General features: G+C 46.6%; 1 protein-coding gene across 12 annotated transcripts in view; it reads right to left on the reverse strand.

The window, feature by feature from the left end:
• Positions 1 to 23,929, reverse strand: part of CLMN (calmin) — a 137,240-nt gene that overhangs the window by 24,869 nt on the left and 88,442 nt on the right. For all 12 annotated transcript variants that reach the window (XR_013521514.1, XR_004730119.2, XR_013521515.1 and 9 more), the window contains exons 2-8: positions 22,508 to 22,569; positions 15,447 to 15,542; positions 13,400 to 13,483; positions 8,966 to 9,058; positions 6,908 to 7,104; positions 4,456 to 4,649; positions 3,182 to 3,264 (exon numbers count right to left, since the gene is read on the reverse strand). Coding sequence is in view for 8 of the 12 variants with exons in the window: in XM_035261398.3 (XP_035117289.1) it covers positions 3,182 to 3,264; positions 4,456 to 4,649; positions 6,908 to 7,104; positions 8,966 to 9,058; positions 13,400 to 13,483; positions 15,447 to 15,542; positions 22,508 to 22,569 (809 nt within the window). In the remaining 4 variants the exon portion in view is untranslated. The remainder of the gene's footprint in view (positions 1 to 3,181; positions 3,265 to 4,455; positions 4,650 to 6,907; positions 7,105 to 8,965; positions 9,059 to 13,399; positions 13,484 to 15,446; positions 15,543 to 22,507; positions 22,570 to 23,929) is intronic.

Consider the following 23,929-nt stretch of genomic DNA (forward strand, 5'->3'; position numbering starts at 1 on the left):
TAAAAATAAAGCAAGTCATCAGGAAGATATAATAAATCATAAGTGTCTATGCATTTAACAGCATAGCATCAACATGTATAAAACAAAACTGTCAGAACTAAGAGGAGAAATAAATTCACAATCATAGTTTTTTTTTTAACATTTCTCTCCTATATTAATTGAACAGGAAAGCAGAAGAAATCAGTATAAATATAGACTATTAGAATAGCATATTCACATATTGACAGCATATTAAACAATACCAATTATTTAAGTGCATAAGAGACTTCCTTTTCAAATGCATATGGCACATTTACCAAAAGAAACCATGTGCTGGGCCATAAAGCTAATAACAATGTCTGGTACATGGTCAGGGCCCCACAAATGTTTCCTGAAATGAACTAACTCAGCAGAATTGTTAGTTCTGGATAAGCTGTGAATTCTCATCTGCATTCCCTTGGAGATGCAAATACGATTGTTCTGCAGTGATGCACCACGTTCTGTGAACCAGGATGACTTTCTCCAGGTATTATTTCTGGCTCAATCTTTTCCCGCCCACAGTTTCTGACCTCAGCATTGGGGAGATCTCTGTCAGATTTGCTGAATCCTAGCTGTGGCTTTGACTCAGGCAAATACTGTATGTTTTAGTTGATTTCAAACTCCGCCTACAGATTAAGAGCTCAGGGCTAATGAAAGCCCCGATGGCTGATATTTCAAAACTCAGTAACAGGCCACAAAAACTGAAATGCAAAATAATAAGCACTACTTTTTTTTCCGTTTTCTTTTTTTTTTTTTTTTTTTTTTGCTTAAAACAACAAAAATTTGTTATGGTTCTGGACATCGGAAATCCAAAACAGGTCTCAATGGATTAAAATCAAGGTATTCGCAAGGCTAGATCCCTTTCTTCTACGTTTATTCTCAGAGCTAGATCCCTTTCTTCTATGTTTAACTTTTTAGTTGACAAATAATACTTGTATACATGTATGGAGTATAATGTGATGTTTTAAAACATGTATACATTGTAAAATCATCAAATCCGAGAAATCAATATACTCGTCCCTTCAAATATTTATCATTTCTTTGTAGTGAAACAGTTAAAATCTTCTCTTGAAATACACAGTGCATTATTCTTTCTTTCTTGTAGAGATGGGGTCTTGCCTTGTTGCCCAGGCTGGTCTTTCACCCCTGGGCTCAAGCAATCCTCCTGCTTCAGCCTCCCAAAGTGTTGGGATTATAGACATGAGCCACTGTTTACATTATTAACTACAGTCATCTTGCTGTGCAATAGAACACCAGACCTGATTCCCCCTATGTAACTGTAACTTTATACCCACTGACCAAGTCATCATTATTTGCCAAACATCCACTGTTGTTCCAGGCACAGTACTAGGTACTTCACATAACTGTTTATTCTTCACATAACCTTGAAATGTGGTCATATTTCCATCTTGCAGATGACACATATTCAATACGGATGTGTATCAGAGAAGTCAAGTCACCAGCCTGAACTCACACAGCTCCAAGTGGAGAACTGGCCTTCCAGCCCAGAAATCGCTGCTTCCAAAGTGCCCTGTAAGGGGTCCATATATGGTGCAGGGACCAGCAGTCAACACACACAGGTGGGGGCCAGGATGAAAGTCACGGCACGGAGGATCCTGGGAAACTCTCCTGTACCAAACGGAGCCCCAGTTTCAGCTGCATGTTGTAAGTGAACCAAGAGCCTAAACCTTGGAACCACAGAAGGGCCAAACCCCAGCTCTGTTCTTGGTAGCTGAGTGACTGTGGAGAGATCTTTAAGCCTCTTTGAGACCCTCATTTTCATCTATAAAAAGAGGATTATGATACTGAGCCATGCTGGACTGTAGGAATGGCAGGCAGCCCAGAGACACAGGGGCAAGGCAGCCAGCTAGGAAAGCAGCCCTCCTCTCCTGCAAGCGTCCTTTAATTCTTTATGCTTTCTTTTTTTCTGTCTGGTACTTCTAACTACCCGAAGTTATATTTTTCCTGACTTGTGACTGTTTCCTTTATTAGAACAAAGCTCCTCAAGGCCAGGGACCTCAGCCATCTAGTTTATTTTTGAGTTCCCTAAGCCAGGGGCAGGGGTTCGTCAATTACTAATGGATTCAAGAAGAGTCTGTCATAGCTGTCATTATTATTACCATTTCAGAGCTGCGCATGGGTTGGGTGGGAGTTCAGTGGGGCCAGGACAGCTTCTAAAAGGTCTGATTCTGTGCCCCCCAAAACATCTGTCACTAAGTATAAGCTGGAATTCTGAAAATAAAAAGGCAGGCTTTTCAATGATCAGTGTCTTTTATGATTTTTAACACTGATAAAAATCTGGTAGATGCTAAGATGTTCCATCTGACATCTGAAAAATCAAGAAGCAGATCCTTTGTGTAAGTGAGCATCTTTTATAATCTTAATAAAAAGTTTGTCATGGAAAGACATTTGTGAGAGGCATCAATTTCCATCCTGCTTTGAAACTTAATGCATGTTACATATATAGTAGTTCCCTCCTTATCTGAGGTTTTGCTTTCCAAGGCTTCAGTCACCCACGGTCAACTGTGGTCTGAAAATATTAAATGGAAATTCCAGAAATAATTCCTAAGTTTCAAATGGCATGCTGTTCTGAGTAGTGGGATGAAATCTCTCACTTCCTGCTCGGTCCTGCCTGGGCCTTGACTCATTCCTTTGTCTAGCACATCCACGCCATCTACACTCAGTCAGTAGCTGTCTGGATGATCAGAGATCAGCCGTCATGATATCGAAGTGCTTGTGTTCACGTAACCCTTATTTTACTTAATAATGGCCCCAAAGTGCAAAAGTAATAATGTTGGCCCATGGTTATAACTGTTCTATGTAACTATTAGTTGTTGTGAATACCTTTCTGTGCCAAATTTATAAATTAAACTTTATCATAGGTGCGTATATATAGGAAAAAAATGGTATATATAAGGTTTGGTATTATCCAAGTTTTCAAGCATCAACTGGGGGTCTTGAACTGTATCCCCTGCATATGAGGGGGGACTACTATCCTTCTGAAGTTAAAATGTGGTAAGGACACGTTCAAGGGACATGAGAGCAACTGGCGATTATGACTGCTAGTTACAGAGACCAGTGCTGCCCAAGTCCCTGCTTCGTCTGAGGGCCAGCAAATGGAAATGTACGGTTTCTGAATTAAAGGTAAGAAAAGCAAACATACAGCTTCCAACTCCGGAAAACGTTCTAGAAACTGTGCCACGTAAGTCATGATAGACTGCTCGTCCGGTGTGTCAACCATGATGTCTGTCAAGAGAGACACAGGGATTAGCAGAGATACTGACACACACGTTTCCAATAATTTCCCTGCATGTCTAATGGTGAAGAAACCCACACATCATTGACGGTTTTTTCTCTTTATTTTTCACTTGAGGAACTTTGGGCTCAAACAGGATGAATCATTTGAAATCTCACAGCTGGCAGATGAACAGAAAAGCAAGGATATAGAATCTAGGACTTCTTATTCCCAAAATTCTGTCCCTTCTTCCTTGCTGTTTTAGTCCCTGCCACAGTGAGCAACCAGCTCACTGCTGGTTCCATGGGCAAGGATGGTGAACCAGGCAGCCTACATATGGTACCAGGAGTCCTATGTTAGCCTGACTCACGTGGAAGGCAACTTGACAGAGATAGCCAAACCTTTTAAACAGGAGTGGACTCTCCTCCTCTGTCATTCTGCTAATGAAATCTGGTCCTTAAGAAAATAATCTGGGATGCATGCTGAGCCTTATTAAGATGTTCACTGCAGTGTTACATATAAAAGGAAATATTTCAGAAACCACCTCAATGTCTACCAGTAGCAGAAGAGTTAAGTACATTTTTTTTTTTTTTTTTGAGATAGAGTCTGGCTCTGTTGCCCAGGCTAGTGTTCAGTGGCACAATCTCAGCTCACTGCAACCTCTGCCTCCCGGGTTCAAGCAATTCACCTGCCTCAGCCTCCCGAGTAGCTGGGATTACAGACTGTGACACCAAACCTGGCTAATTTTTGTATTATTAGTAGAGATGGGGTTTCGCCATGTTGGTCAGGCTGGTCTCAAACTCCTGACCTCAGGTGTTCTACCCACCTTGGCCTCCCAAAGTGCTGGGATTACAGGCATGAGCCACCATGACTGGCTGCTAAATACATTTTAGTATGAACTATTATGCAGCCAATAAAAATATATAATAATACATTTAGTAGTATGTAAAATACTTATGACACAATGTTAAGCAAAAAAGTGTAAAATTATACAGGCAGTGAATGATGCCAATTATGTAAAAATATAATCAGATAGATATAAAATATTGACAAAATAGCCATATGATCTGAGTGGTAGAAATACAGGAGACAAAATCTCCTTCATTAGATTTCTCTGTATTTCCCAAATTTTCTACATGAAACAGCAAGTGGTGTATGTGTAATAAAAATGATTGGAAAGAAAGAGAGAGGACCACTGCTACCTTCTGGCTCCAGGAGCCTGGGGATGTGCAAGGCATCCTGTGCGATGCTGAAAGCCTTCTCGAGATTTTCTCGTGCCGAATTTTCCAGGGCCTGTTTCATGTCCACCAGGCTGGGGTCAATGGCCTTGATCACTGCCAGGAAAGCCAGTCCACTCCTCCAGCTGCCCGCAAAGTCCTGCACTGCCACGCCATACCTGAAGGAAAAACAGCAGCGGTGGCCAGGATGCAGGTGAGTAAACAAACTCACAGGTGCAAGGTCAGCATGCAGCAGCCGCGTCGGTTTCTGAGTGGGGCAGAGCTGCCACCTTCACCAGGTGAAGATGCCTTGGTCCCTGAGCGTGGGAGAGCTGCCCTGAACCACACACATTTCCATTTCCAGCCAAATGAAATAGGAAGGTATACATTACACCAAGAGGCAAAATACGACCCTGGGTTCCCCCATTTCCAGACATGTAAAGGACCAACTGTATAGACCATTCCTTGTATCAGTGACGTTGAAAACAACAAGAATGTGTGGTGCCACATAAATGGAGCCAGAAAGACACAAGTTTGTACTTCAGCTGTCCCCTCTATGCTTCTAGTGCCGTGGCCTTGGGCAAGTCACCTACCTCTCTGAGCCTCAAACTCCACACAGTGAACTTGCTGGGGCTTCTGTGGGGAAAGCCGAACCTGGCCCCAGAAGGGCCATGTCATAGGGTCAACCTAATACACAACGTTGGGAGCCCACGAAAGCCACTCACTAAATGACAGCCGCTGTTATCAGTAATAGAAATACAAGCATCATTGTGTAAGCGAGGGGCAGATGAGCTTTCATTCTATTTTGTTCAATGGAGGCCACCTAAACTTTTAAAAGTAAAAGTGAAGAACAAAAGAGGAGAGTCTCCTGCCAGACACTGATTTCCTTTAGAATCCATCCTGAGACTCCACCAATCTCTCAACTGTGGTCAATGAACTCTCGTAAAAAACCAGGAAACAAAAATCCCAAACATCTTTTTATTTAGAAATCATTGAAGACCCAAGAGAAGTTGCAAACACAGTACAGAGTCCCTGTTCTTTCCCCTGCTTCCTCCAGTGACAGCATCGTATGCTACCAGGGTGTGTCATCCAAACCAGAACACCAACACTGGTCCAAGACAACTATTGAGTAAGCTAAGGCTGCATTTGAATTTCATGTTTTCATGGGGGTGGTGCACGGATTCATGTAACCACCACAACAGAGAAACAGAACTGTCCTATCACCCCAAGACACTTCACTCCCTCACGGTCACACCCTCCCTCTACCCTAACTCCTGGCAATGAACTGTTTTTGGTTGATTTGTATGTAAACAACATTTAATAGTTTAAATTTGTCAATTTCAGTCTACCATGCTTGATCTCTCAATCAAAACTCTAAAGATCCAAACTCTCTTCCCCCTTTTATTTCCACACACAGGGGAGGAAGGAATCAATATCTGTGAAGTGCTTAATATGGGCTGGCACTGTGCAAGGTGCTTTCATGGATTTTATTCCACTTCGCCTAACTGTCCTGGAAGGCAGTGAGTGATAGGTTACCATTTGCAGTTGGGGCTTGGAAAGGTAAATGATTCACCAGGTTCTCAACCAGTCTGTACGCTGAGAAGCTGGGGCAGCCCCATGTGGGTCTGGTTTCCACCACACTGGCCTGGCATGTGGGCCCATGGCCCAGGGGCTGTGGGCCTGCTTCTGGTAAAAAGGCCTGATACAAAATGGCTAAAATCACTCAGCTGCTGGTATAGGGTGAAACAGAGCCAGAACTTTGCTCCAGTTCACCCGTCTCAATTTTGGAAGATCAGATCTTACAGCCTTTATTATTACCATTTTTTTTTCCCCCAGGCTGGAGTGCAATGGCGTAATCTCAGCTCACTGCAGTCTCTGCCTCCCGGGTTTAACCGATTCTCCTGCCTTATCCTCCTGAGCAGCTGGGATTACAGGGATGTGCCACTACTCCCGGCTAATTTTTGTATTTTTAGTAGAGACAAGGTTTCTCCATGTTGTCAGGCTGGTCTTGAACTCCCAACCTCAGGTGACCCATCTGCCTCAGCCTCCCAAAGTGCTGGGATTACAGGTGTGAGCCACTGTGACAGGCCCATTATTACTATTTTTAAAGTAGGTACAGACTCTGGAAGATACCCTGAAGCTTAAATGCATACAAGTTAGTAGAATCCAAGAGACAGGCGCATTTTGGGAAACAGCATGATGAAAGCCCCTCTGACCTGTATTCAAATCTTCTCATCAGCTTTGTGCAAACCAAACATTCTGCACACTGCATTTTGTGTGTACTGAAAAACCAGAAAAAATGCAGTGCTTCCTGTTCTGATGTTCTATAGGAAGCAACGGGCACATACATAACTGGCACCTTAATAAATACTAATTCTCTTCTCCTCTGCCTGAAAGCAGCTAATTAAATGGAGTGGGGAGGGGGGCTGCGGCTTACTTTCTCGTTTTTCTCTGCACCCAGGCCAACAGGGCCTTGATGGCCTTCCTCTGGTCTTTCACCGATATGGCCACGCTCCTCTCTCTCTCTGTGGTGGGCGTGGGTGGGAAGGATGAGTCTGAGTCTGTGCCCCCTGAGCCGGGGGAGAGGCTGGAAGATGGAGAGTTTCTGCTGAGGTTGCCTGTGAGCTCCTTAATCTGGAAGGAAAATGGCATTTCAGACCCCAGCAACAGACCCACCCTCCCAGCAAGCCACTTGTCAGGCTGGTGGCCACTTGGACCATGGCTGGAAGGACCAGCTCAGGCAGAATTGGTTCTCTGAATGCAGAGAAACCCTTTCTGATGGCTGTGGCAGGGGACAGGCAGTACTTGCGATGGCATGACCGTTCCATGTGGCTTGTGGTACACGTAATTACACTCTACAGGGAGGACCACCTTTTCCTGAAGTCTTTCCAGCTCCAGCCACCACTTCACACAAGGTCTTCCTGACCTGACTCCACCACCCTGTCCTCTCACCACCCATCAATCCCAGACTTCACTGCGCTCTTTCAAGTCCCACTACCTCTGCTCATCCTGCCCTTGCTGCCTCGATGTCCCTTCCCTCCATCAGTGAACTCCTCTCTTGAAGACTTCTGTAAGATATGCAGAACCCTAGGCTCTACCCCAGAGCTACTGGAATCAGAATCTGTTTCAATACCATCCTCAGGCAATTCACACACATGGTAGGTTAAATCTAACTTAGTTTGAAGGGTGAGTAGGAGGTCTAGTGCATTCCTATCCTACTCATCCTTCAAAACCCAGCTCCGGTGTCACTTTTTCCAGGGAGATTTTCTGACTCCACTCCCCAGTCTTTTAACACATCTTTAGGATGTTTCCAGAATCTCCGAGGAAGTCTAATAACAGGTAGCAGTAATTGAAGCATATATATATATAACACATGGAGGCGGCTTCTTTTTTTTTTTTAAGACAGGATCTCATTCTGTCGCCCAGGCGGGAGTGTAGTGGCAAGATTATGTCTCAATATAGCCCTGAACTCTCAGGCTCAAGCAATCCTCCAAACTTAGCCTTCCAAGTAGCAGGGACTATAGGCACACACCAATATGCCCGGCTAATTTTATTTAATTTTTATAGAGACGGGGTCTTGCTGTTTCCAGGGCTGATGTCAAACTCCTGGGCTCAAGTGACCCTGCTGCCATGGCCTCTCAAAGTTCTGGGATCATAGGCATGAGCCACTGTGCCCAGCCCACATAGCTTCTCCTGACGCTCACTGCATATTATGACCACTGCTCCCATTTCATAGACATGGAAACGGAAACAGAGAGACAGTCTTTTTTTTTTTTTTTTTTAAGTTCAGGGTTCACCCGGAACAGGAACTATTGTCTCCAGACCTTGTGTGTGCTCAGGATTCTATGAAATGCAGGCAAAATCCCAAGTAAATCATGCCTGTGTGGGTCACTTTCACTCTTGGGAGGGTAATCAAACAGTGAACCGTGAGTTTCTGTTGCTAAATAGAGTGGGCTTTAGAAAATGAGATACCAGCTCTGTCCTCCTGACAGGGAAACGAACTTGAGCTCAATTTAAAACGACATCTTCCTACTCCAACCACAGACCCAGTTCTTCCTCTATGAAATGTGCATTTCCAGTTATAGGCTGAAGTTGCAGAGAATAGAGCAATAAGACCTTGCCTGCCTTCGTCCTCAGTCAGCTTTAGTGCCAGCTCTTCCATCATCTCTAAGGAGCACTGAGTGACTACAGGAAAGTAACTCTACCAAGGTCCATTTTTGGTCAGGAGTATTTCTCCAGTTCTCGTGATACTTTAGAACAAAGTTATGTCTTCCAGTCCCAAGAGGATGGATGTTCTCTTCTAGAGAACTCACACCACTTTTAAAATCACAGGGACTCAAACACTTTAGCAACGAGATTCTTCTAGTGCTTTTTCAGTGAGTAGAAAAGATAAAATCTGCCATAAACTAAACCTCACTGCCTCCCCTGATCTGGCCCCACTCTCTTCTGCCGCTGCTCAGCAGACACAAGATCATGACTATGGAAATGCTCTTACCTGGAAGAAGAGGATTATGTTCCATATCAGCCCAAGAACCAAAGAAGGGTTGCCATCTGCTATTTCTGCGGCATCAATGCTAACGAGTTTAACCTGGAGGGAAGGAAGTTATGAACCGAAAGGTGGTGTCCAGGGAGGATAACACATCTTATTTTCTGGTTCTGTTTGTGTTTTCATGAGCCTGTTTTTCTTACTTACCCTGCCATTCTCAGGGACACTCAGCATGCAAAAGTGTATTTAATTAACACATACACAGCACTTGCACTTACCATGTGCAGTCTCTATTCTAAACTCCTTACAAATATTTACTCAGTTTGTACTCACAATAACCCTATCATGTAGGTGTATTAGTCCATTCTCATGTGGCTGAAAAGATACTACCTGAGACCGGGTAATTTATAAAGGAAAGGGGTTTAATGGACTTACAGTTCCATATGGCTGGGGAGATCTCACAATCATGGTGGAGGGTGAAGGGGAAGCAAGGCATGTCTTACATGACAGCAGGCAAGAGATCATGTGCAGAGGAACCCCCCTTTATAAAACCATCAGATCCCGGGAGACGTATTCGCTATTGTGAGAACAGCACGGGAAAGACCTGCTCCCATGATTCAAACTACCTCCCACCAGTCCCTCCCACGACACAGGGGAATTATGGGAGCTACAATTCAAAATGAGATTTGGGTGGGGACACAGCCAAACCATAGCAGTAGGTACTTCTATTGTCCCTCCAGTTCAGGTGAGGAAACTTCAGAGAGGTTAAATATAACATGCCCAGTGCTATACAGCCGCTAAGGTTTCAGTCATTCTTTTCCGAGAGAGATTGGAAAATGCCCAATAGGTCTCTCTGCTACACAAACACCACCACTCCTGGATTCAGCATGTCCTTGAAATAAACAGAGCACCGATGTCAGCAATCATGGACTGTGGGTGGATGAGTTCACTGCTAATTAGAAATCGTGTGCTGGGATAAGGTTTATACCCAGGGTTTCTGCGCCATTAGAAAATATCTCACTGATTAGTTAAAATGAGCCTCTTGTAGAAACCCTTCAGGTCTTACCTATGTATTTAACTATGTTCTGACCACAGAATGACACTCTTGGTAAATCCCTAAGGCCAACCTGGCATCTGGACCAGCAGCATCTGCATCATGTGGGCCCCCCATGTTAGAAATGCACATTCTCCCCATGCCTACAGAATCAGAAACCATGGGTGAGCCCAGCAATCTGCATTTTAACACGTGCGCCAGTTGATTATGGTGCATGCTTGGGTTTGAGGATCACTGCCCTAAGTCATCAGTTCATTCCACAAACAAAACCTCAGTACTGGACACAGATCGGGGCTCTGCAGACCTCTCTGAAAAGTACCAGAGAGGAAATATATAAGGCTTTGCAGGCCACACTGGTGTCTGTCATATTTTTTTTTCTTCTTTCTTAACTCTTAATAAAGCAAAAGTCATTCTTCAGGAGGAGGAGAGAAGTGAAGTCAGGGTACACTATCAGATCCACACTGCAAAATCCTGCCTGGGAGACTCAGGAAAGAGAACTTGAAGAGAGCACCTCATACAAAATCTTTTTCTTTCTCCCTCTCTCTCTTCCCCTCATGGCTTTTTAAACTGTCTGACGTGGGTCTCTGATCCTATCAGTTCATCACGGGTTTCCGACAACACCAATCAGTTAGGCCTGTGCTTGCCTAATCGAGGGAGACTTCTGGGTTCCCTGGCTGCAGTCTGTTTTGACGGCAGATGCCAAGAATATAATTCAGACAACACAGGCTCATCACTGGCAGGTTGGAGGCCAGGAAGGAAGCTGTCAATCCTGTGAATAACACAGTCAATCAAATTCAGGTTCACTACTGCGTCTGCATTCATCACAAGCGCACGTCCTGCAGGACGGATCACGCACGAGAACTCGCCTGCTTGTCTCCTAAGCCACTGCTCTGACAGCACCTTCTGTTTCTGTGGCTTACTCAGTAATGTGCTCACACATTCCAGTCCAGGGGAATCAAAGCCGCTAGTCAATGTGATCACCCCGGCCTTCCCTCTCACCTGGAGGAACCCCAAATGGCAAGTGACCACTGTGGCCCTCTAACATGAGGTTTCAAAGTGAGGACACAGAGCTGCCTTGTAGCGGTGCCTTAAACACCACGGTGCACCATCCTAAGAGGGCAAGGGCAGGGCTGAGCAGGGGGCCACTGGCTCTTGGGAGAGCCATGTAAAGAAAGCACCTTCCTGACCATGAGGTTCAGAGAACTGGGCTGAGGGAAGGTGGTGATTGGGGTGGTCCAAGGCCCCAAGGAGCAGATATTTCCAAAGACCGTGGCTTGGGTGCCCAGCCACCATTTTGTTTTTGGTGGTGAATGAAAATGTTAACAGCTAGACTTCAGTCCAGAGCTTCAGGGACAATGTCTTCCTCCTCTTCCTCCTAACTCAGCTGGTTTTGCCAGACTGAAAACAAGTGGGCCACCTGGTTTATGGAAAGATCCCCTCTCCCTCTGGGTGGGAGAAGGTGGGATCACACTTAGTTATCACATCTTGGGTGATAACTCAGGGGCCTGGTGAGTGACAATGGCCATTCAGAGAATGGAGAGTGCTTTTCACAGGTGAGTTTCTTTAGTGTTTACAATATACCCATTTTAGAGATGAGGCAGTTCAGGCTCAGAAAAGCTGAGTAACTTGCATGTCATAGAGCTGGTCCTGTGGGACAGCCCATCTCTGACGTGGGCATTAATACTGTGCTCTGTGGTATGTGATTGCAGGGGAGAGAGGGGAGGACACGGGCCAGCCACAGCACCTAATGTCATCTGAATCCTGGAGCAAAGAGGACCTGGCTGCTGCCTGGCATCCATCACCCAGTTCTGGGCACTGCTTTGACTCAGCAGAGCTGTTTTGGCCTGTTGAGGACAGTGAGCTGAGACAATGGGACAAGAAGCGACCAGAGAGGGCCCACTGAGTATTTTGTGGATTCTGGGAATGGAATAGAGACTGCATCTGAAATGCTCCTTTCCACCTGGCTCACTCTCCCGGGCTTGCCTTCCCACTGGGCCGTTCATTCGTCCTACCTGCCTGGCCAATGGGGCCCAATGGGGCACCAAGCTGACATAGGATGCCCACATTTGGAATATTTACCATTGCTTGAAAAAGTATGGGGGATGAAGGCTTTAATGTTCATTGACTTTCAGGCAGCTACTTCGAGCAGTTTGGAAAATACGACAGATGGATGACAGGAGGTCAGATGTCCCCAAGCCTCTGCACGGCACTTCCTCATTGCCACACCTGTTCATAGGCTAGTCCTTCCCCCGCTCAGCTGTTTGTTTTCACCTCTGCAAGATCATCCCTCTTCTTCATGCCCCTGGTACAACATGCAGCGTGCTGTCCATGTGAGGTCTCTTCCAGCTGACCCTAAGCATCTTGAAGGCACAGATGAGTCTCTAATGTAGCTGTCTGTCCCCAAGGCTGAGCAGTCCCAGGCCCACAAATGAGCCTTAGTAAATGTGACCCAAATGGTTACTGAAAGCAAACCTGTGATGCTGAGATGACCACGAAGCAGAGAGAGCTCCTCCTGCAGGTGATGGTGGGGCTGCCCTGAGGCTGCAGGGGCAGGGCAGTGGGGGCATGTCCCACCGCCCCTTTAGGGGGCTCTGCAGTGGTCCTGGTGCCTGGCAAGGGTTCTGTCCCTGACTGCTCGGTCTTTCAAGTCATTCTGTGGCTACTCACTATCTTTTCAGCAAATTGCAAATTCCTTTTCTGCTTAAATCAGCTGAGTTCAGCTTCTATCACTATGAAGAACCCCAAATGAATCCGCTTTATGATAAAATCTCAGTGTGTGTGCCCATGTTTTGGGCAAGCTGGGTTTTGTTTTAATACGGACTGACTGGTGAAACCTAATGAAAGAGGGGCGATGAAACTCCATCCCTGATGAGTCAACCCTTCCCATGTGCGAAGAACATGGGGCAGAGTTCCAGGCTCAGGAAAAGCTCATCAGAGGCTAGAAAGTTACATCAAAAAAGAGAGAATTTTATAATTTTTTTCTCTGGCTCATTTAGCCTCCCTCTTCCCCTTTTTCTCCCATATTCTAAGTTCCAAGAGAAAGTTTTACACTTGGACATGCTCGCCATACTCTTATTAAGGGAAATGAAGAAGAAAACATGAACTAAATTCTAAATATCTGAGAGCCAGTCAGCTTCTCTGCCTTTCTACGACTGACCATCCATCAGAGTTTTAATCCTGATGGATGCAAAGTGGGTGGGCATGGAGTCATGGACTATGTTCCCAACCGAGGGGTCATCTAAGTGATTTCTGTGAAATTTAAGCTTAGTTGAATTTGACCATTTTAGCTCAGGTCTCACGCTTCTCTTGAGACCAGCGCTGAACTTCAGATGACATCCTGTTCCTAACAGGACAAGTCTGTGTTAGCAGCATGCGCTTCAAACACTTACATTGCTATCTTCCAAAAACTTGAGTGCTTTCGCTATGTTGTTCAGCCGAAAAATACGATGCGACGAACATTTGTATTCGTGCAGCTATAAAACAGAACAGAACAAACAAGCACATTCAACCCACACAGGCACTTCACGATGCCCAGCGCTGCCGCTGGGTGTGCTTTACTGTTTTCACAGGAGTTTCAAGACAAACTTAGGCGCTTACAGCTAAAACCCACCTGGAATGCATCCAAACCCAGGTACCTCTCAGGACATACAAATGTGACATCAGAGGGCTTTCGAAGCTTGGCCTTATTTACAGTACTTGGGATTTAACTCACTGAAGTTGGTGAGTGGGGGAAACTGAAGTGAGCTGACAAGGGACAAATTTGTCAAATTTTTTCTCCGGGACCCAGCTCCTGGCTTGTTAGATTCCTCCCTTCTCCTGAGAGCCTCAGTCACATGTTCCCTTCGCTGAACTGCTGCTTTTGTTAGGGCAGGGAGCATGAGCTGTCAGCATCACCGCTCAGCTGCTAAATCATCCAGCCAAGGTCCTCCCTGGTGGCAGCAGATGTTTCTGTTTTCTAGCCAAGAGGTTTGTGGACAGTTATCCCAGGTCGAAAGAGAGAAGGATGTCTGCAGGAGCTAAAACTCTGACAACGTTAACTCTACATACCAGGACTGCCATCACAGTCAACCCGAATCAAAGCACACTGACGCTCCTCCAGGTTGGGGGAAGATGACATTTCAAGGCAACCCAGTGGGTCAGTTTTACCAGCTGTGAAGTGCCAGGCCACGCTCATGGGGAAGTGGAGACCTGTTCTTGGCTGGGCTCCAGAATCAAAGACTCCCCATGGAGGCCCACCAGGGACACAGCAGCTGTGTCCCGGGCTCTGGCAATAGAGTGGAGAGCCTGTGTTGCTGGGAGCACAAACAAGGGACCAGAAGGCACCTTTTCATGGAGTCTTTCGGAGACCACGGTCACGGCACGTCCCTCCAAGAAACCAAATACTGTTGAGAATTCATCACCTAACATTGCATAGCTCTCTGTGAGTGCTGCTAATAAATTTTATCTCCTGTTTTGCCACTGGGAAAGCAAAGTGGGGGAGGGTTAAGGAGTCTGATAAGATACCAGCTACATTACATCTGAGAAGAGAAGCAGGGACTCTTGACTCTAGACCTACAGTTAAGGACAGACCCAGGACACTCTGTGCTGGCTGAGCTACGGTTCGGTAGAGGGGTGACCCACTGCTGCACCTCTATGTTAGGCACGATAGGCTACCAAGGCCAGATCAATGGACCCCAGAGCAGGTTTTCTCAACCTTCACACTCCTCCATTCTGGAATGGATCAGGTTGCCCCTCATGGGACATTTCACCATGTCTGGGTGATGGCTGGCTTTCGCACCCGGGGGTGATGCTGGCATTTAGCAGTTAGATACTAGACGTCCTGCGATGCACAGGACATCTTCCCGCAACAAGAAACCATCTGACCCAAGTCAACAGTGCCAAGGCTGAAAAATCCCGCTGTCTGTGAAGAGGAGAAAAAGGGCCAATCTGCACACACCAGATGCATGCAACATGGAGAAGTCTGGCTCAGGTCCAAGGTGAAATGAATGTCAAGACCAGCTGGCTCAACTTCAGTCATACTTAAAAGAATGTTCTAGAAGCCAGCAGTTCTAGTTTTAGCCTTAGGGTGGTTAACAAAAGGAATTTCCCTTCCAATTTTTCCAGTTTTTAGTGATAATTCTAGTTTATATAATGGCTGGCTGGCTAAACTTTAACTCTTTAGTTCTAATCTTAAGCCTTAACAGCCTCACAGAATACACTGGGCATTTATTTACTAAATTAGATTTACTTTTTTTTTTTTTTTTTTTTAAAAAGGTACTAGTTTGTCCCATCTGATTATATGGCTTGTAGGCACCAATAAAAAAAAAAATTCACTGCTTCAGAGTTTCTTGTCCAGATGTGTGTGTGCACGCAGGTATATGTGTTGAAAAAAAAAAAACCTCAGCAGTGTTTTCCTTTGCATTTTGCTTCTTTCCGACCCTTATGTGACTTACGTACCAGATTCCGCCCAGACAGGACTTCTAACAACGCCATTAGGATTTTGCCATCTTGTATATCGATGAATAAGTCTTTAACTTCTATAGGTGGATTGCACTTTGAAAGAGAAGGGAAGAAAGTGGCCAATTAGCAACCAATGCATATTTATGCGTATTTATATGTGTATTATATGTGGTCCACAAAGCTATTTCCGAGATGCAGGTTTCTGCTCAGGAGGAAACTTCCAAACATCCAGTTCCGTTTACAGGTAGAAAAGGCCGTCCAAGGAGGTAGCGGGCCCCTCCTCCTGGAGCTGATGCCTGGGTAGCGGAGCACAGCCACTCGGCAGGTCGGCTGCAGAGAAGATTCCCCACCAGGGGGCTGATCAAACAAGTGACCCTTGAGGGCCCTAGTAACCTAAGAGCTCAGACCCCAAGTTCAGATCACATCCACATGCTTAAGAGCAGAAAGAAATGGCATGTCTTGACTGTATCCTTCTGTAGAATAAAATAATTCTATTAGGATTTATGTGAAATTACCTAGCGCAGGCCCTTCATTTTATTTATTTATTTTTTGAGGCAAAGTCATGCTCTGTCACCCAGGCTGAAGTGCGGTGGCACTATCTTGACCCACTGCAACCTCCACTTCCTAGGTTTAAGGGATTCTCCTGCCTCAGCCTACCGAGTAGCTGGGATTACAGGTGCATGCCACCACGCCCAGCTAATTTTTGTAGTTTTAGTAGAGACGGAGTTTCACCATGTTGGACAGGCTGGTCTCAAACTCCTGACCTCAGGTGATCCACCCATCTTGGCCTCCCAAAGTGCTGGGATGACAGGCCTGGGCCACCCCACCCAGCCACCCTTCACTTTGGATTTGGGGAAACTGAGGCTCAAAGAGGGCGAGTGATAGTTGCAGCATTTGGTCATTTGGTCAAGCTAGCTGTTCGGTATTGTCCTGTTTCCTGTATCAGGCCACAAGGGCCAACACAAGCACATTCAAGATCCACATGGCAATGACAAGACCCTGGGCCGGTTACTCCCCAGGCTTCCGTCCGGGTGTCTGTAGGGGCCCCCCATCTCCAAGACTGCTTTAGTCTTCAAAAGTGCACCCTCCTGAGGTGCCTGTCATTGTTTTGCCAATATTTAGACCAAGTTTGGAGGTAGAGGAACCCTTAGCAGAGGAAGCCAGAAAGGGTGCTGGCGTGTGAGACTTGACTGGAAAGGGAGGGCAGCTGGCTGGACACAGCTGGCCTGCTAAAAGGCTCAATGGTTGGGTGAAGGGAAGGATCCTTTCCTCACCCCACGTGTGTAAGCTTACTAGGAACTCAAAGGTTCAGAGATTGATTTACATGGCCATGCATATGTTTATGTGTATTTACATGTTTAGGTACAAAAGCAATACAAGCTCATTACTACAAATCAAACTCATTAAAGTTGCACCAAAAAAATTAAAAAGCTGCATGCTACTCCCTCTATTCCTCCACAAAATCCAGCGTCCTGCGATAAACCAACACTGCACCTCTCACATGAGCCAATGAGAAGCAAGGGCGTTAGACACACCTGAGTTCAAAGCCAAGCTCTACCTCAACAACAACTTGGCCTTGGACACGTTCTTTAACCTTCCTGGGCCTAACCTGACCTTGCACACTTGCAAAGGCAGCATACTTGTCTGCAAGAGCAGGTGAGGAATCTGACCCTCCTCAGAGGGCTGGGCTGGAATGAAAGGAGATCACGCAGGTGGGGAGGCTGGCACAGTACCCGCCTGCCCAGCCCAGTCCCACCTGCTGACTGCTAAGTGGCTTCCTGCCTGCAGAGCCTTGGGATGCCCTCCTTAGAAAGACATGTCATTCAGAGGGTGTATGCCTTGTGGCATTCAGTGGAAGGGACATGTCCTCAGCTGGCTGCCCCTTCCTAGTGAACGGCTCTTGAAACATCTCTCTGCTTCACTCACTCACTGTTGGAAATAGATGCTCAGGGACGCAAAGAAAAATTAGCACTGAGACAAAGAATTATTTTAGCAATGGAGTTTTTACTTTCTGGACTGCAGGAAGGGTACCCTCGCTAGCCATCCTGCCACAAGAGTACAAAGAACAAAGGACAACAGACACATTTATTCCTTATGCATTTGGGGTCATCCTTACTGCTGTGTCTGATCTCCGTTGGCTGGAGCCAGACCTCACAATCTAAACTAAAACCCGACTGGCTAACGACTTAAAACTTTTCTAAACAGGGAAAAGCAATGGAGAGCTGGGACATGCCTGTGAGCACGTTCAGCACAGATATACTGGTTAAAGTACAAGGACATAGGATGTACTATGTGCCTGTAAGCACGGCATGTCTAACAGCTACAGAAGATAGGGCTTAACAAAGAATTATTAGCACATTTATTCTTTAACAAGAAAGGAAACTTTAAAGAGGAACTTTTTCTTCCCACACTCACTTTCTGGGTTCCCTGGGTCAGTAAACAGAAGCCCCAGTCAGTTCACGTAGACTACTTCCATCTCCATAAGGAAAAAGGCAATTCCCTAAACAGGATCTGGAGTGTGGAGCGGGGCCTGGGAGAGAAATAGCTAGAAGCCCCCTGGGCTTTCCTCTCTGAGCCTAGACCCAGCAGGGGTCTGCTGTCCAGATGAACTGACACTGTGTGGTTCAACACGGTATTCACTAGGAGCTTGGCTGGACATGGCCACGAGTCTGAGGAACTGGCTGAAACTTGTGGGTTAGATGCTCCAGTGCGGGGATTTGCAAACTGTGTTCCCCAGAACCTTAGGCTTCAGCAGAGCAGCTTTAGGACACCCTACGAGAGAGAGCGGGGTGGAGGAGGAAGTTGATCCCACTGACCCCCTTTAATCAGAGGCACAGCTTTTATCGGCCTGTACAGACATCCCTCAGTATCTATATGGGATCAGTTCCAGGACTTCCCTCGGATACTAACGTCTGCAGATGCTCAAGTCCCTGATATATAATGGCACGGTATTTGTATATAATCTATGCATATCCTCCCATATACTTAAAATCATCTTTAGATTACTGATAATACCTAACTCAGCGCAAATGCGACATAAATAGTTGTTATACTGTATTGTGTAGGGAGTGATGACAAACAGCAAATCTGTACGTGTTCAGTGCAGATGCAGTTATTTTTCTGAATTTTTTTTATCTGCTGTTGGTTGAAGCCACAGATGTGGAACCTACAGAGGAGGTGGATGACTACATTTACAGTTCTAGGCAATGCTTTGCTTGAAGAAAGGTTTCTACTGTCTAAACAAGCTTGATAATAACTCCTCTTAATCACAACAGAATCTCTGGGAGCAGGGTCCAGAAACTTGCATTTTTCTTCTTCTTTTTTTTTTTTTTGAGAGGAGACCTTGCTCTGTGGCCCAGGCTGGAGCGCAGTGGCATGATCAGGGCTTACTGCAGCCTCAAATCCCCGGCTCAAGTGATCCTCCCGTCCCAGCCTCTTAAATAGTTGGAACTACAGGCACGTGTCATCGTGTCAGGTTAATTTTTTAAATTCTTTGTAGAAATTAAATCTCTCTATGTTTCCCAGGCTGGTCTCAAAGTCCTGGGCTCATGCAATATCCTCCTACCTTGGCTTCCCAACGGGCTAGGATTACAGGCATGAGCCACTATGCCTGGCCGAAACCCGATTTTTAATAAGCTCCCACCCCAGCATGAATTTCCTGTTTACCTTTTTGGATGGGGGGCTTTGGCAAGGTTAGAGCAGCTGGTTTGGGTGCTCTCTCTGCTCCTGAGTAGAGGGGAAGGTTGGGCATTCACATGGGAGCCAGGATTAATGGGGCATGGTGCTCTTGAGGCCAACAGGAGAGTGGCAGCCATAACCAGCCAGAGACCCAGGGGCAGGAAACAGTGGAACTGAGGCCCCGCCACCCTTTCCCTGTGGGAAAGCCTCCTTCCCATGGCAGCCGTGGAGGACCTGTGTTTTATTTTTTATGGAGGAAGGTGGCATTTCCTTACCCTTCATATGAGTCCCTTTACTACCAGTTAGTCAAAATACAGGGCAATTCCACCTGCAGGTGCACAGAAAAGGGCTTCGCTTCAAGGGCAACAGCGTCTTTGAACCAAAAGGCAAATTATTTTCTTTGCAAACTGCCGCAGCTCCTTGGGTACATTCCACCCCAAGCATGACGGCGTCAGGTTACTGAGGCTCTTACGGAAATGTCATTCCTGCTAATGCAATGCAGAAAACGGGAGACCCGAACAAAATATCCCCTGATAAATGGACTAACAAAATTTCCAGTTACCAGCCCTGGCCGTGGCCAAGCCTGACTTCTGAGTTAAACCTGAAGAATAATATCCATTGACAGTTCCTGTAAGAGCCTCGGCAGCAGCAGCAAACAGGGCCTTGGCCAGAGTCCATCCTGTGAGCTGGCAGGGGGAGAAATTGAACCTGCGCCAGGGAAAACACTCCTTGGGCCCCAAACGCTCCGTGGGCTTCATGAGATTGGTATGGCCAAATAAACAGCACCCCCAGGGCTTTCTTCATGATCTAACTCCTTCGGTAAATTAAGGGATTTTTCCAGAAGCCAGAGACTCAGTAAATATTTCTGACAGCCTTCAAATTGCAGTTAAGCCCAATTCACCAAGGAGTTCCCAGGTTTCCTTTACATGAAAGGTTGTTCTTGAAAGTCTCAAGGTTGGAAACATGGCTGTTAATTTTGCCCTGTTTATTAGACATCAGTTTCAGGTGCTATCTGATTTATCTTCAGAGTGGGCGCTACCCACCTGCCCTGAGAAGGGGGCAGGAATCTGGCCAAGGAGAAGAATTCTTGATATGATAAATGTGAACAGAGGTTCACTTGGGGCGGTGGGTGAGATGGGGGGTATTTGCCATATGACCCTCTGTACTTTTCTGCATTTATTTAATTTTTTAAAAAAGAAAGAAATACTCCAAGGCTCTAGTGTGTCCTCCCGCAGGAATTTCCGGCTACCCTGACACACATGAGGCATTCATTTCAGAGCTCAGTGATCTCAGGTTTGGGGACCAGTTTTCTTTTCTTTTTCCCCCAAAAATAACACTTCACTTTAGAAGTAATGCTGAAAATGTATCAATAGTCAAAACAACTGGCAGATGATTTATAAAGCTCCATCAGTGATACAACCTTTCACCTGTAGAGTTCAGGAGGCTCCTGGGTGACGTGGTGGCACCGTGTCACGCGTTCTACATGTGGGGAGTGGAGGTGTGGGTGGCCGAGTGCCTGCTTGTGCAATATCCTAGACCTAATGGTAACTATTTGAATTAGAATTGCGGTCAAGAGCCCCACTTCCTAAAAGCCACATTTGTTTTCTCTGCTTTCTAATCATTTCAATGATTTCCTAAGAACCTTTCCTATCTGTTAACCATAAGTGCAGTCAGTAGTACTCTTGAACCATTTAGTTTGTTGAGATAGGGTCTCACTCTGTCACCCAGGCTGGAGCGCAGTGGTGTGATCTCAGTTCACTGCAACCTCCGCCTCCTGGGTTCAAGCAGTTCACCAGCCTCAGCCTCGCCGGTAGCTGAGACTACAGTCATGGGCTACCACGCCCAGCTAATTTTTGAATTTTTAGGAGAGACGGGTTTTGCCATGCTGGCCAGGCTGATCTCAAACTCCTGACCACAAGTGATCCACCGGCCTCGGCCTCCCAAAGTGCTGGGGTTACAGGCATGAGCCACCATGCCCAGCCTCTCTTGAACCTTTTAAGAGGAGAAGAGAGAAAAAAATAGACATACCTACAGACATGAAAGTGGGGTGCTACCAGCTTCAGACAGAATTGAGACTACTTGCTGAGTATATAGTGGTGCTTAAGGAGAAAGAGGCGAAGTGAGTAGATAAAAATCAACTTTCTCAAAAAAGAGAAAAATGGTCTCTCCTCTCCCAGCCCCAGCCCCACAGCCTTGAGGTCCAACCTCACGTGCCAGGAGGGCTGGGATTTCTGCCTGCTCCCATTCCCCTTCTCACCCAGAGCTGTTCATCCCCTCCCAGCACTGCTCTCCTCTGTGGCTCTTCCTTTAGTCTCTTTCATGGGGGAGCTGCTTCTGTTTTATGGGGTGTGCATGAGATGCTTGCACACAAAATGCAACTCCAAACAGCCAGACCACAGATGCAAGAAAAAAAAAAAAGAAACAGAGGAAGAGAAGGGCCACTAAGTTGAATACAGAAGAGAAGCCACAGAAAGTTCAGGAAAGCCACATAATGTCTCCATGCCTCTGTTTCCTCCTTCTGATAGGAGGGGGTAATCCGAGTCATCATAAGGATGATAGGAGACATGGCGTGTGTGTGGCACTAAGCAGGATGCCTGCTGCAGAGTGAAGTACATCAAAAGGGGCAGGTATTACTATTATTACCATCATCATCATTGTTATTTTTTGAGATGGGGTCTCGCCCTGTCACCCAGGCTGGAGTGCAATGGCGCAATCTCTGCTCACTGTAACCTCCACCTCCCAGGTTCAAGCGATTCTCCTGCCTTAGACTCCTGAGTAGCTGGGATTACAGGGCGCACCACCACACCTGGCTAATTTTTTGTATCCTTAGTAGAGGCAGGGTTTCACTATGTTGTCCAGGCTGGTCTCAAATTTCTAACCTTGCGATCCACCTGCCTCAGCCTCCCAAAGTGCTGGGATTACAGCCACTGTGCCCGGCCCTATTATTATTATTAAATAGCAACATGATGTGACTTTAGAAAGACATCTAGTTTTGTCCAAAGATGATCAGAGTTCGTGCATGAATCAACCCAAATACCCACAAATGGCTCTTGGCTCTTCACAGAGCCCAGTTCTGGCAATCAAGATGCCCACCTGAGTTTCAGGCCCAAAGACACCTGCTTCCCGTGTATGGAGCTGCTGGTATGTCCAACAAGGAGCACCTTCCAACATCTGCTCAGATTCCTGCTTAAGGACAGAGCCATCTCAGTCATCTCCTCCCAGTCCCGAGCTTGGTAACCGGCAGGGGAGGCACTCACAGATGTTTAAGTGAATGAACAACAAAAGGAGCACAGGTCACCAGGTCCCCCTCCACTCTCTGGAAATGTCAATTTAGTGGCAGAAGAATCTATCACTTAGCAAACACCCAAGTGTCCCATTACCTTTTCTAGATGTAGATTTATCCATCGAGTAAAGGTCCTCTTCTGCACATTTTCCCTCTCAACTGAAAACAAAGAAATGCCATTAGCTGAGAGAAAAAGAAATATGTGCAAAATCACACCTTCCCCTTCCCGAGGGGAGACTCTAGGTGGAGGGCAGACAGAACCCCAGGACGACCCACGTAAACATGGAGCCCTTTCTGGAAGGGGTTGGCAAGGCCTTAGCTGGCACCCAGAACCCATGCTCCCCAGCCCAATCCCTGAGCATTTATGTAAACCCACAGATTCAGACACATGGAACAGAACATTCTCTACGACACAATTCAGGCATTTAGACATCTGACAGTCCAGGTTAAGAAGCACTGCTGAAAAAAATACAAATCAACCCCACAAAGCTGTAATGGCACTGCATAGCCACCCAGTGGCAGTGGCGGGTGTGAGGAGATGGGAGAGGACAGTCATCATGAGGTAGAGTGGAGTCCACGATTAGGAATTGGGATAGGGGCTCTGGAACGTGCCACAGTGTGGTGAAAGGAACTGACAGCCCAAGATCAGACTCTGAGCCCTGCCATCTCCCAGCTTTGTGTGCCCGGGCTGGTCCCCTCCCACCCCCCATGTCTCATCTGCACATGAGGTGAGGAACTCACTCCCCAGGCTGCTCTAAGGACACCCAGGGACTCCACACAGTCCCTGGCACAGGGGCTGCCAGTGGTTTTTCTTTGTAGCTATTATTTCTAGAGCTAGCGCAGACTTTGCACCCTCCAGGAAAAGAGAGTCCTGCAGGCACCTGCTGCTGAGCCAACTTGAGCCAGAAGGACATAAACCAGGAATGGACCCCTTCTACCAGGGGAGAGCATGACCCAAAGAGGCTTCTTAGCAAAGATCTTTCACTGTCAAGGGCAACTGCCATCTGCCAAGCACTTACTGCGTCCTGGACACTTTGTTTCCATTCACGTTTTTCTTTTTTAGATGGAGTCTTGCTCTTTCAACCAGGCTGGAGTGCAGTGGCATGATCTCGGCTCACTGCAACCTCTGCCTCCCGGTTTCAAGCGATTCTCCTGCCTCAGTCTCCTGGATAGTTGAGATTATAGGCATGCGCCACCAAACCCAGGTAATTTTTGTATTTTTAGTAGAGATGGGGTTTCACCATCTTGGCCAAGCAGGTCTTGAACTCCTGACCTTGTGATCCACCTTCTTCGGCCTCCCGAAGCACTGGGATTACAGGCATGAGCCACCGCACCCGGCCTCGTCTTTAAACCTTACAACAGGGGTCCCCAAGCCCGGGGCTATGAAGCAGTACTGGTCTGTGTCTGTTAGGAACTGGGCTGCACAGCGGGTGGTGAGCAGCGGGGCGAGCAACCACCTGAGCTCTGCCTCCTGACACATCAGCGGCGGCATTAGATTCTCGTAGGAGCATGACACCCC

The sequence above is a fragment of the Callithrix jacchus genome, chromosome 8 (genome assembly GCF_049354715.1).
Source record: "Callithrix jacchus isolate 240 chromosome 8, calJac240_pri, whole genome shotgun sequence".
NCBI lineage: Eukaryota > Metazoa > Chordata > Mammalia > Primates > Cebidae > Callithrix > Callithrix jacchus.